Genomic DNA, 14,318 nt, shown 5'->3' with positions numbered 1-14,318 from the left:
ACTCACTCTGCCTCTGAGCCTAAGTCTGTAAAAGTTTTTCAGGTGGCCAAATAACATGGTAGCCTCTTTCATAGCTTTGAAGATGCTTCTGTGGATATATTAACGCTTACAGTGAAGCTTGGGGCCTCTTTCCTCCTGGTGCTCTCCCGAGTTACCTTCTGTATTCTTTCTGTTCCTTTGAAAATGGGAACCTATTTTCATAAGGCATCTCAGTAAACAATGAAAAGCATCCTAGTTGTTGAGTTTGGCAAGTGCTCCTCCTCCCTGCCAGCTGTTACTTAGTCATGGTGGTTGGCTGTAGAGTTTTCATGAAGGAATCTAGTGAAACAAATCAGGCAGCCTGAAGATCACCACAGTCAGGGCTGTCTTTAGAGGGGTTTGTGCCCTCCTGGCTAAATTATCATTCCTTATGCACAGCCTGAGTTATGGTATGGTTGGACTGTGTGTGTGAGGGAAGGAAAATGCTCTCCTTCAGACCAAGGAGAAGGCCAGCTGGTGACAGCCTTTACAAGCTCAGGCTGTGGTAGAATGATGTGTTCCTATCGCATGTTGGAAAAAATGGACCAACCTATTTTTAAGCCACTAGACCTCATTCTTATTGCATTTAATCCATCAAAACCAGTGGCACTGTGTTTGTGGGGAGAACCAAGGGCATATTGTGACTTGCTGCGATTTAGTTTTTCTGCATCGTGCTACCAGTGGGAACGGCACTGCTTCTGCCATCAGGGACTCTGGCACTTTGTGCTGTGGGGTGTAGGCAAAGGAGATTTGACAAAACTAACCTTTAGCTGCAGTTTTGTTTATTTTAATAACTGTTCTTGGGGGTATTCTGAATTGACTGCGCTGCCCCTTAAAGTCAGCCAAAAGTTTCTCAGAGCCAGGAATGGAACACTATTAGTTTTTGTGTTTACTTTTGAGGTAAAAAAAAACCAACCAAAAACCCAAACAAAACAAAACAAAAAAACCACAAAAAAACCCCACGTTGTTTGCACTTAGAAATCTTGCCTTCTTGAATCTGAGATCCAACATACAGTCTAAAATCTCTTTATTCAGCCCTTGGCAATGCTGGCTCTTAAAACTGGGGATTCTGGCTGGTGCGATCTACCAGAGATACCAGGTAACATGGTTTATTTTTTGGCTCTATGTTCACTTCACTCATACTGAAAATGAAGCTCCTTGTGTCTAAAACTAATAAATTCTGTGCCTGTGTAACAAAGATTAGAAATGTCATCCCCATCTTATCTCTGATTTGAATCCCTAAAGGCGGTTTGACCTTGGAGAGCCTGAGAGCACAGAACAGATGGTGCGGGGAGAAGTAAGATACTGGGACTTGTCCTGTTCTTTTTACTGGTGAGAGCAAGCTCATGGCTGTAAGCATGCCTTTAACAGAATAAGATTAAACCTGTGTATTTTTAAGCACCGAAATAATTAAAACCTGTTAACTCTACGGTTCTGGCTTTATAAAATAATGCTGTCCAACAAATGAGTTAGCAAAGGAGAAGAATCTCTTGTTGCTTCTGTGGGACTTTTTGTTTTGACACCTAGCCCAGTGGTGATACAACAGCTGGGTAACCATCATGAGTATTTTCTTGAGGGCTATCGGACTATGGCAGCTGAAAGAGACAGCTGGGGACAGGATCGCCTTGTCTATTGATTCCTGCCAAATCACGGCTGTACACTTACAATAGCAAGCTCAACTGTCTCTTTAACTGGTCTGCAAGGCAAAGCTATGTGTGTGTTTGGGAGCTGCAAAGGTGGATTGCAGGCTGTTTCTACTCGGCAATACACCCGCCTCTGTTAATTGCCTCTTGAATAAATCGTTCTAATGTGAGTTGCTGGAGACAGGATAGAGAGCTTTTTTCTTTTGCTTCACAGTAGAAAGTCTTGTTTCTGAACTTGCAAGAATGATGGTAAATTCTTGGAAGATAGCTTTGCAAATGCAGATTACTCACAGCAAATATGACTTTTACCCAAGACAGTATCCAGAAAAAAAAAACTTCACTGTTTTCTCCCTCTCTCTCCCTTTTGTGTAGTGTTGTTGGGCTGTCTTGGCTAGGGAGGGTTATGTCTGTCTTGTTTTCTGTGATGTTTCTAGAATTAGTTCTGCTACAGTACAAGATGTTAAAATGTGCCTGGTGAGAGATAAGATATATCTATATTGTCATATTTGATAACCAATAATAATCGGCTATTTTGCCGAGACATGTGAATGGGATACCAGTAACTTGTGATCCGTTGCCTACCAGAAACGATACAGATGCCAGATAGTTCACAAGGCCGTGAGTTTTTGTTCACTGTCCTTCTGGTCTGAAATGAAGCCAGTTTTGGTTTCTCTAAGAGCAGTTTGGGGAGTGGCTGGAGTATGGTATTTCCTCCCTGTTCCACCTGCTTCCCACTTTCACAGCAGCTTTGCAGTCAACCCAGGATATTTTCTTTATATATGCTAGTGAGGAGAACCTCTTAAGTGCTGTGTAGAGATCATCAATAACTTGGGTGACGAGTTGGTAACCTTTTCTAAGTGAATGAGTCCTTGCCATTGCGAAGAATTCATTCATTTTGTTGGCAGAGCAGGCAGAATGGAGATCCAAAGGACATGGGCTAAATGTTTCCCAGCTTTTAGCAGTAGAGGCATCAATTGCAGGATTTCAGAAGCTTGTTGTCAATCTTACACACATAGCATTTGTTTTTCTCTCTTAATGCTAGTATTGAATCACACCAATTACATTATTACAGTACATTGTGTAAAACGCTGCCGTTCTGTATAGATGGGTTGCAGTGGATCTGGCAATTATGTCTATTATGAAAAGACACAAGTTGAACATTAGAATGCCCATGAATTAGGGGGCAGGCAGCAGGCACTGATTAAAGATTTTAATTGCTTTCTTTTCCTTCTTTGAAAAAAAAGTAGGGGGAGCCATGTTTCAAAGTGAGCAATTAAAGGATATTTCATAGCTAATTACTGTGAGAAGAAGCTGCTACGTGGAATATGCTCTATTGTAATTCATATGATTGCTTGACGTTTTATTAAGAAGCACATCTTTACTGTGGTAAAATTCAATTTTCTGCAGCGTAACTGCATGCGTAATAACTGCTGAAGTAATGTCTGTTTGGATTTGCTGTGGCTCTTTTCCTTTCTACATGTAATAAACATGCCATAAATAAGCTGTAATTATCAGAGTCATTGATGTGCAGCGAATCTGCTATGTATGGCTTATCTAGTTTGCAGGTAAGGATATTGTATATGTGGAAAGGAAGGCACAGACTGTCTGTAGCTCAGCAGGGTTGTTAGTTAAATTGCAGATCCTTCAAAAGGCAGATTACTTTGCTGCTATCAGAGCCTGCACGAGTCTGAAAGTCCCATACTGTTGTATTGCTGCTGTTTGGAGCTGGACCTAAAAAGCCCTGCTGAACCTCAGCCGGTTCTGTGCCCAGTCAGGCTGAAGACTTGAGTTGGGCTTCAAGCATGATACAGAGACATCACAGTGGTGGAGTGCCGGTCAGCTCAGGGGTATCAGCCTGTGCTGGAGCCTTTTGGATGTGTGTGGCTTGCAGGTGGGCTGTGTCCCTGGGCTGCAGAAAGGGAGGGCTGAAGATGCTCGCTATGTTGTGTGCTGCTCGGTCTGGGCTGACAACAGAATGTGTCTTATCTCCCCAGACAGAATTGGTGTCATGTCTAAGCCACCTGCATGCACAGCTAATTGTGTCTAATGCATCCCAAAATATGCAAATGTGATGCATCTCTGGGTCGCTTCATTACCTACAAGGACCTCAGATAAAGGGACATTGACTGTGTATCTTTGCTCTGTATAACGCAGGTTACGCTAACTCCCAATGGTGAAACTCCTGTTGGAGTGTTAGTGACCTTCTCCATCCCACGAACAGCCTTGAACAGAGGTTCTCTTCTTCTAATGGTGTGACTCACCATCTCTCTGCATCCTGCTTGTGTGCTGTGAGGCATGTCTGTGTGACAATGGAAACAGTTTAAATGGAAGAGTCATGCTGGGGGTGTTGAAAATGTATTTGTAGCTATGTTTTATTGCTGCTTACAGTGGAGAAGGAGGAAGTATTGTGGTAGGACAAATTGGGAATTGCTGCTTGTGTTATTGATACACTGGAGATCCGTGTTCCACAAATAACCCTTTTTCCATTTATGTTAAGGAAAATTAGTGGTTTGAAACAACAGAAACACAGGTATTGAAAAAATGTTTGTGTAAATGGCTTAGAATTAATGCATTCTCATAGGCAAAATGAAGTGTAACTGTGTGTATGTTTCAGTAAGTAAAATTCCCCATCCAATAGTGTGTACACATCCAGGTGTATACTGTGTTGCACTAACTCTACAACTGTTTTGCACCAGTATTTCTCACTGCCAAGCTGAAGTTTACAAAAATATAAACAAGAAAAAACCTTTACAAAAAGGTAAAGACAAAACAAACTGGCTAATGGTGATCTTGGTCACAGCACCCTTCCTTCTGTGAGAAGCAGGCCACAGAAACATGCCAAATATCCTGAGTGGGTTTCAAGAAAGTGATTCACATTCCATTCTCTGTGCTTCTGTATGTGACACTGCAGTAGTAAATGATACCTTGAGCTTTGAGATGATTGACATTGTTAGACACACTCCAGTCAGTTTGATGTTTGCACCTTTCAATTTTGGGTTTGTTTTTTTTATATCTCTGTGATAATGTGGGAGATTTTTTTTGAGCAGCTGAAATTTGCAGTTGGAAATAGCTTCAGTATTAAAAAGATTTTTGGGATAGAAGTGATGATGAATTTGTGCAGTGGCAACTTTTATGCATGCAAGTATAGAGAGCGATAGATTGCGGAGACCTTCTATGGCTTTGAGTTGAAAGCTTGAAAAAAAAAAAAAAAACAAAAAACCTGCAGGTTTATGACCTTCTTGGAGAGAGTATTAGTCATGCCTATGCATATGTTGTTTTTAACTGATGTCTGCTTAGGTAAAGTACAATATGTTCAGTATGACTGCAATTTTAGAATGTTGTATACTTGTTAATATGTCTCATCTTCCTGCTTATTGCAGGATTTGGGCATGTTCTTCCCTTTGTTGCTAATATCTGTTAGCACATGTTAATGGGCATTCACCAATTCTGATTAATGTTCTATCTGTGTTAATTCATCAACTTGAAAATTATAGCTTGGTACTAGATGGATACCCAAAAGAGCATCAGGCTATAGCTGACTCTAATGGGAGCTTGATGATAAGATTACGGAGCATGGGGGTGCTGTCTTAGTAGCTATTTTCTACAACCAATTGTCATAACAATGTAACCAGTGCAGAAAAAATTGTTAACGCTGTTGTGTATACGTAGGAGGATTCACTCTGCAAGAAGGATTGTTCTGTATATGCTTTGTCTTTAACTCTCTGAAGTAGCAATCTCGGAATTGTCCTGTATATGCCTTTTCTTTAACTCTTTTTTTCCTTTTAAAGTAGCAGTCTTGGGTTAAATCTAAACAGAGCTTAAACATCTATTTATTTTTTTTATTGTTATTTGCTTAGTTCTGCTAATAAAGGTAGAGTAGCTATACTTCTGTACTCTGGTTGCAGGATTTTCTCTTTGAAATTGGTTTCATTCTCTCATGCAGCGTATTGTTCTGGCCTGTTTTTTTAAAATCACAAATTACATCTTTTGCAGTAACATGAAAAAGAAAAATACTTTTGTGGCTACAAGAGTCAGTGTAAGTTTATTTGTGCAAACACTAGACTGAGTCTGACCTGTCAGTTTGCCTTTAACTGCAGTCGCCATTTAGCTCTTGGTTGTGATTGTGTTAGTTGTCAGTAATTGTGTTTGCTGTCTCGGCTGGAGGCTGTGATGAAGAGTGCTTGGAACTGGGGCATTACACAGATAATATCATGACGAAACAGCTGCAGCTTAATCGTAATGAAATATGCGTGGGCTTTAAGGGCTGCATATTCTGGAAATTTTTATAACACTTAATTCCCATGTTTAACCTTTTTAGGAAAAAAAAAATCTCCCTGCAATTAGAAAGAAATAGATGTAAGATTATAGTAGTAAGTAGTATAAAATAAATCTCATAACCTCCTTGCTTCAGGAAGGGAACATTTTGTTTGTCTTTGCCCCAGGTGAAACTGCTGGCAGTCTTCTAATTTTTCTGATCTCTTAAACGTCTAGACCTGGATGTCTGACGTCGCACCCCTTGCAGCTGAGGAGCCCAGGGGGGTGTATCTGTGCCATCAGTCAGTGCGAGCACAGTGGCATCCCGCACTGCCTCGCTCAGAGGTTAGGCACTTTGGGCGAAGTCTTCTGTGCTCAGAAATCGGAGGGACTTTTCTGTTTACTCTGGTATTGAAATCTCCCTCTTCATGCTCGGAAAACAGAGATCCTGAGGTAAAGCTGAGTCTACGGCATATGGTATTTTGAGACATCCTCGCAAATTGTTAGACTGATCATTTGCTGTCAAAAATAATGGGGTTTTTTTTTTTGATCTAGGCTGAGCAATGCACTGATAAATTATGCAAAATTAACACTTACAAGATATTTTTAAAAAAAATTATTTGGTATTGCATTGCCCAGACCTCTAATTGCATTAAATTGACAGGCAAATCTGATTACTAAGGCAACCTGCTTGAATTAAAAAATAAAAAGCGAATGGCAGAAAAGAACAACAAAAACATATGCTATTGGGAAGAATCAAGTGCAGACAGAGAAGATAAAATACCAACTGTGGAAGCAGTTATCACAGTTGCAGGCAATTGAAGTAATAAGGAATGTGCTTTAAGGATGGCCTTGAATTTCTAATTATTGAGGAAATGGGATCTGGTGGGTCTGTTTCCTAATACTCTGATTCTGTGAAACAAATCCAGATGAGGTATTCCTAGCAGTTCCTCTCTGCATGTACAGCTGTCTTCTTGAGTTTGCTTCACGTGGATAAAAAGTAACTCTGTGGAAACACCTTCCTTATGTTGAGGTGAGTTAAAAGTATCTCGAGATGATTTTAAACGAAATGCCACGGATGATGGGTGGAGCTTCCTATGGAGGAGTTGGTTCTCTCTTGCTCTTTCGCGGTGTGATGCTTCGTTTGTGTCTGTGCCCAGGCAAACCGGGACGCGGTGATCAGCCGAGCCCCAGACCAGCGGGATGACCGAGCCATCAGCCTCCGGGATGCTTCTGCAGTCTACGACCTCCTCAGTATCACGCTGGGCAGGAGAGGGCAGTATGTCATGCTTTCCGAGGTACCTCCTCCTGCCTTCTGCCCCAATGTTCACTCCAAACCTGCCAGCAAAGCCCCTCTTTGCAGTAACTTCTCGGGGAAGGTGAAAATGAAGCACAGTAGTTGGCAATTAGTAGAAACAGGCCTATGGCAGCACAGGCCAGAAACTGTACACAGAACTGTTTGAGGCACTTGAACGAGGTGGCTGTCATTTGAAGTAGTGATGTATGCTAGCAAGCCCCATTAACTGAGAAGAGAAAAATGATGTCAAAAAAAAAAAAATTTCACCTGGGCCACAACAGATTGTTTCCCCTGATTCTATTACTGAGACAAGCAGCAGTCTTGACAAAAGATGTTAAAAAAAAAAAAAAAAATCTGATGTTTCTTCCAATGTTTATTTCTTAGTGCTTGGAGAGAGCCATGAAGTTTGCGTTTGATGAATTTCACCTCTGGTACCAGCTTGCCCTGTCCATGGTGGCTTGTGGAAAGGTAAGGTTCAAGCCAAAGGACTTGGAAAGAGCATGTTTTCCTCTGACAGAGTGTATCTAGCTTACTAGTCTGAATGTACACAGTCAAGTATTTTTGTGGGGGTAGGTGCCATTGGACAGCTACATAGGACAGTGCTCTCCTTTTAGACTCTGATTGCACTTTGTGATCAGGTGTGTGCATTTGGTATTGGGTACTGTTCTTTCCATGTAGTGTTTGTGTCTTGTTATCCAGGATTAAATAGATTTTGTGCATAGCTGTGGATTGAAAAGTGTTTTACAGATGGCAGTTTTCTGCAGGTTCAACGTAGATGTGCTTAGCATAAGAAAGATACTGATATCTAAAACTGTTATCAGCTCACTCCATGTCTTTGGGCAGTTGACAACCTCTCTTTAAGCTTGTGATTTCTTCATCTGATCAAGGAAATGTTTATGCTTTTTCATAGAGAGCTTGCAAGGATTAATATTTTTGAAGTGCTTGGTGCAAAAGATACTGCAGGAAAAGAAATGAGGTGTGAATGTTTGCATGGACACATGTCTTAGTATAAAGTTTTTTAGATTGTATACAATTTGTCAAAGTTACCAGTTAACCAGAGATGACTGAAGTCTGGTTGCAAAAGGTAGGCAGAGGCAGCACGAGCCTTTCTTCAGTAGTCTAAAGAGTAGACTTCCTGCAGGAAATGAGGATGATACAAAGCTTATCCTGTTGATTCTGGGGGTCCCCACTTACACATTTAGGAGGTGTGAGCAAATTAACGTTGTGCGGTAGTAGGCCACTTAACATGGTCCTGTATTCCATGCCCATGGAGAGTAGGGAAATCCATGTGGAACTGGACAGAGACCAGCAAGTAGCAGTCGTCTGCTAAATGATAACTCACTACTGGTCTTTTATGGCTATAAGCTAAATTGGAAACAGTGACTTTGGAGTGGAAGTTGGAGATGAATAGAGTGGTATGCTTTTACAAAGAAGTTGTCATCTTGTGATATGTAAGTGGCAGTAAAGCTTGGAAGATGTCTGAAGGGACTCCTTCACTTCTGTGAGCATAGGCAAAGCCTTGTCTTGGAAGACTCTGCTGTTATGCATTATACTTCAAGAAAATGGCAGAACAACAAGAGGAAGTCTAATAAAGAGCATTAAGGATGGCTAAGGGTATAGTAAGTAGGACGGTGGAAGGGGCGAAAGAATTGACTTTTTTTACCTTAAAGGAAAGACAATAGTCCAAGAGCTCTTAGAAGGGGGTAATCTTGCCTGATGAGTAGGACAAGACATCATGGTTTCCAGCTGCAGCAACATGAGTTCTTTTTTCTTATTAAGGGGCAAAAAAATAAGGATAGTGGTACGCTGGAAAAAGATTGCCTCTGGAGGTTATGTGGAGCCTGCATCACTGGGGATCTGTGGACTATCCTAGGGAAATATCAGTCAGCAGTGACACCACTGTAATGCACCAGGGATGTACTTGGTGGGACCTTGCAAGTTCTGACTCTGTTTTGGGACTCCACAGTTAGCTCATAAATTGGCTAAATCTGTTATAATCAAAAGGAGACATCAAAACTTTGACAAAGTGTATTAGATCAGTCGGGAGCTGAAGGGAGATGTTTAGTGAGAAAGGAGCTCAGAGATTCCTATAGGATTTCAGTACAAGCATTTCAAAAACAATTCCAAGTATGAAAATGATGGCTAGACGCAATCATGTATAGGGAAACCGGAAGCTACTGGTCAACAATGAGCTTGGTGCCATGGCGCTAATATCTTGCACTGGCCTATGTCAGATATGGGGGTTTACAAGTCAGGTCCAACTCCCCTTGGCATTCAGCTGGAGTTAGCATGTTGCTGCCCTCTGCGCCTTTGCAAATCCTCCAGATACCTGATCTCTTGATACTGAGGATAACAATGACTAGATGGGCTATGAGGAAAGGCACAGTATCTTCCCATAAACACTCACAGGACTTCTCTGGGAGCTTTATTGGCTTTACAGATTATGTAACCTGTTTCAGTAATCTGCCAGAGAGCAAATCTAGACTTTTATCTGCTGATGGTTGGGAGAGTGAGTGTATCCAGAGAGTAATTGTTGTTCCATCTTAGGTTATTATGGAGGAGAGGAATGGGACCTGATCTTTAGCTTCTGATAATTTGCGTGAGAACTCTGTCCTTCTCCTTATGTTTGCATACCTCTTCAGCTTCCCTAGAAGTTACTGAATATTTGGTAGCTAAGAGAAAAAAACAAGAGCAACACAAGTATCTGTGTCTCTATAACTGTCCTATCTTTTCAGATTTTTCAAGTATGTCATGTCTTTTTTTGCCTGTACTTCAAATATTTACAAGGTAAAATGCCCTGATCTTGCCTGTTGATGTAAAAGCTCTAAATGTTCTGAGCCCTATATGGGGCAGAGGGAATTCCCTTACCCAACAATCTCATTTGTGCATTATTTCACTTCTAATCCCAGAGTATTCCCTGAGGATTCCTGTCATATACTCTGCAATGCATCATCTTGCTAATGGGAGATGTGGCATACATTTTTACACTGCTTCACAGCTTGATAGCAGGACAGAGTTCATTTAAAAGTAAGTGCTCCAGTGTAGCAGAAAGAACTGATGAGAAAACAGCGTGGTCTGTCTAGACTGCAGAATGCAGAGTACACTTGAGCTTTTATAGGTAGAAGATCTGTTTTCACCTGTCGCAGTCAGCCAATTCCTGATCTCATTTCTTGGTAATGAAATCTCATATCCTGCAGTGTTACTTGTTCTGCAGTACAGCAAATCATGCTCATAAATCCTGGGTATGACAGGAACAGTTTTATCAACCTGTAAGTACAGGCAACTTTAGTCTCTCTTTTTTTAAAACACATTTTTTACAATTTGCAAACTCTAACCTTCTCAAAGGTGCTGTAAAATCCTATCTTGACCTCTGTTCTACACTGCATTTGACTAGTATTACTTTTATTTTGTATATTCATCATCTTTGATTTAAGTCAATCAAGTTGGACTTCGAACTATTTTCTTCCTCTACCAGCCAAAAAATTGCCAAATGGTGACTTATTTTTCACAAGTGATCAGTTTGAATGTCAAGCCAGCCACCTCGGCTCATTACTGTTATGTGTGTTTGAGTTTACACATTATTTTAAAAAGCATGTGTCTTAACAAAAATAGACATATCACTTCAGTAAATTCTTACAGAGCATGCAAGGCCTTAGGGCTTCATAAAAACAGTGAATGAAAAATCTCAGAGAAGCATAACCTTCCTGTCTGTCTTCTATGCACTTAAGGGTGGAAATAATGGAGTGACAGCAACTTCACTTTCCTGTGTTGCTCAACAACTTGCATGATGAATAAGATGATTTGGTCTGGTTGGTTTTTAACCCATTCTTGGGGATGCGTGTATACTGAGCTGTACATTCTCTGAACAAAAGGAGCATGTTTATTTAAATGATTAAAATCTACCATGAAATTCAGAAGTCTCTTATAGGCAACTATAGATGTAATGCTGGGAAAGCCTGGACAATGGCAAAGGCATGCCTGCTATAGAAAGGAAATAACAAGTGATGTCCTGTGTCACCAAGTGCAGTTCTGGATAGGCAAGAGAAGTTTAAATCTGTCTTATGCACCCCTGTTCTTCTGAACTGCTGCTGGAAAACTGAATGCTGAACTCTTCACAACTGCTTCAAGTTGCTTCTGCTGGTAATAACCTTCACAATGTGGTAATATGACAGCAAGAGGCTGAGCAGGCATAGCAGATCCCTGGCTCTGCTGCCATGCATAGACAGGCTGGAGTCTGAGTGGCGAGTGGTATGATAGCCGGATGCCATCTGGCAGAGTCCTCAGGCAATGAGATGAGCCACTGTCCTGCTGCCAGTGTAAAACGAGTGCAGTAGGTTGCATCTGCTTGTCTCAAGACTTTAAAATAAAGTGACCTGTATTCAGCAGAATGGGGGAAGGAAGGACCGAACTCTTATTTACAGAGTAGAGAAGACTTTAGTCTTCACAGTAGTGAAGAGTGAGACAGCTGTTTGGGGCAGACTTGTTCTCTGCTGCTGCTTTTCAGCTAAACAGCTTCTACTGGAAGTTGTGGAGGTTACCAGCACACAGCACCCCTGCAGACTACGGTGGCTGTACTGATGTATCTGAAGTTGGAAGCAAAATTGTCATAGTGTCTAGATGATGTATTACAAGCACAAGGGATGTGATATAGGGTCCCTATGCACTTGCAAGCATTTCTCTGGCCTTGGAACAGTTGGATCAATTACGTGTTCCCTTGTTCAGATTTCTGTCCTCTTACACACTTAAGAGCCTCGTATGGGACTCGGCCTTCATGTCCCAGAGTGTCAGTGAAGCTCTCTGGGAGTAGAATCAGAAGGGTGTTGTGGGATTGGGCTCTGGCTTAAATTGACAGTACTTCAGAAAGTCTTCTAGATGTGCCTCGTGTCTTTCCTATCTGTCATACTGCTTAAGGGAAAGGTAAACTGATTAAATATGTGCCTTGAACAATGTGAGGCAACACTGATGCCTCTCTTCTGCCTACCAACCAAGGAGACAAGATTCGTCTTTACTGACGATAATGTACCATTTTCCTGAGGGTAACGAGGGAGGATTCTTCAAGGATTGCTGTGAAATTATTCTGTGAACGCTGAGTCGTCTTAGTCTAAAAGTGATGGTACTCTAATTGAGCCATTCAACTCACAGGAATCTTACACTGATCCAGTGAATCTTACATGTCCAGTGGATGTTTATTATTAGTAGTAATATTTGCATAAAACCATTTTCTTGCTCATATTTAGCATTGCTGCCCCGCATCACAGCTTGGTTAGTGAATTAAAAGCTTTAGGATAAGTGTTTCTTGAGAGGAGGGGTGGGGAGTGATACAGTCTCAGGCCAGGGAAGTCTGGAGCATCTGCTAGGAGAGGATAATCTGCTTTTACCCCTCACCTCTTCTCCTCGTTTAGGGAATGAAGTGCAGGAAAGTGTGCGCAAAGGAAAAGCTCAGGAGCAATTGAAGGGGCTGTGTAGAAGAAGGTCTATGAGAGCCCAGTGGAACTGGAAGCAGTTACCTGGAGGCAATGGCTACGCTCAGCAGGCCTTGTGCTGGCGTTGCTGATGGTGGTTATGTGTTCCTGGGGTACCTGGCACACAGCTGTCCAGCCCCTCTCATCCAGCATTGACAGAACACCTCAGCCCAGTGCTTGCCTTTAGGACAGCAATTGCATGACGTTAAACAGCTGCATAATTGCTGATCCTCCACAGCTCCTGCTACCCTGTACTGAGGACATCATTGGGACAATGGTTGATATTGCCATATAGATAAGATAGGCTGGCAGTAGGGGAATTTAAGGGCCAAGCATGGCACCTTGCAAAACTAGGCAGATAAAGCTGCTTTTAACTACACAAAATGCTCTTCTCTGCTCTTGTCCCTTATGTTTGCTTATCTTTGAGGCAGCGAGGAAGAAAGAGTCATGCTTGTCTACCTGAATGGTTTTCTTAACATAATGCTTCAGGAGGTGTCTGGTGTTACACAAAGGGAAATAATCACATCCTCCTTGGTATCTGTTGTTCAGCTGTTTTTTCTGGTGGAGTAGGCTCCAGCTCTTCCCAGAGCAGATCTTGCAGTGTCACTGTGCTCCCTTTGGCTGCTCAGCATTTGAAGATGCTGCAGCCCTGCCTGGGGCTTGTGCTGGCAGCATTCTTTTGGTTTTGAAACTAGTCATATGCAGTCATGAACTTTAGGTTTGGATCCCTTTGCAAGTTGCAGATACGTACTGGTCATAGCCAAATAACGACAAGCTAATGTCTGAGCTGCTCATATCCGTGTTGCATCCAAAACCAAGAAATACTTCCCCTTATTTAAACAGTGCTGCAAAAGCAGATGTCTCTAACAGCTTCAAGGAGCTTCAAGTTTGACTCAGCCATGCATGTACTGCCAACATACAGCTTTCCAGAAGGTTGGAAGGAAAGTTATAAATACATTTGATACATAATGCTGCAGCAACAGCAGACAAATTTTATGATTTAGACTGTTCCTTCTGTTGGTTTCTGTGCAAAAGCTTAGGCTGGTTGCTAGGCAACTGGCATAAAAAAAGTACATTTCTCTTTGCATTTCAGGCAGGAACCTTGGGAGCAGCAGAGGCCTCGAATGGCTCCTTAAATAGCATTACTGGGGAATGAAAGTTAAAATATTGAACATTCGTTGGTTAAAGATCCTGTTACAAAGGTCAGCTATCTAGGGGATATTCAATAGTTTGGTTTCCTTTGGTGCAAAAGAAAGATTAGAAGGGGGTGTGCCTGTGTGCTGTAGATAGTACAAAAAATGGAAATTTCCAAAGATGCCTGACTGTTGAGCAGAATACCTAGGTAGGCTATATAATTGCCTTCAGGCTTAACGCTCTTTTCTTGACAGAAAGTGTGAAGTGGGGTGTTTGTCACATTAGCAAGGACAAATTCATGCTTATAGATCTTAGAATTTAAGAGGTACTTTTAAAAGTGAATGTTTAAAGCTGCTTAACTCTAATCTAATTTGCGGGGTAAAAGAAAAGGGGGAAAATTGGTCCCTGTGTTGAGAGAAGTAAATGTTTTAGGGAAATAATGTTCAAGCTGAGGGATTCACAGAAACCTAGAAATTCAGTGAAAGACTTAACACCAAAACAAATAATTCT

The 14,318-nt window shown here is 41.5% G+C and overlaps 1 protein-coding gene across 1 annotated transcript in view; it reads left to right on the top strand.

The window, feature by feature from the left end:
- The window catches only part of TTC7A (tetratricopeptide repeat domain 7A), a 176,920-nt gene that overhangs the window by 37,321 nt on the left and 125,281 nt on the right, over positions 1–14,318 (top strand). The window contains exons 9-10 of the mRNA XM_086628675.1: positions 7,076–7,213; positions 7,597–7,680. Coding sequence (XP_086484801.1) covers positions 7,076–7,213; positions 7,597–7,680 — 222 coding nt within the window. The remainder of the gene's footprint in view (positions 1–7,075; positions 7,214–7,596; positions 7,681–14,318) is intronic.

This window comes from Tauraco erythrolophus, chromosome 2, assembly GCF_009769465.1.
Source record: "Tauraco erythrolophus isolate bTauEry1 chromosome 2, bTauEry1.pri, whole genome shotgun sequence".
Taxonomy (NCBI): Eukaryota; Metazoa; Chordata; class Aves; order Musophagiformes; family Musophagidae; genus Tauraco; species Tauraco erythrolophus.
This window is presented reverse-complemented; position numbering and strand designations above follow the sequence as displayed.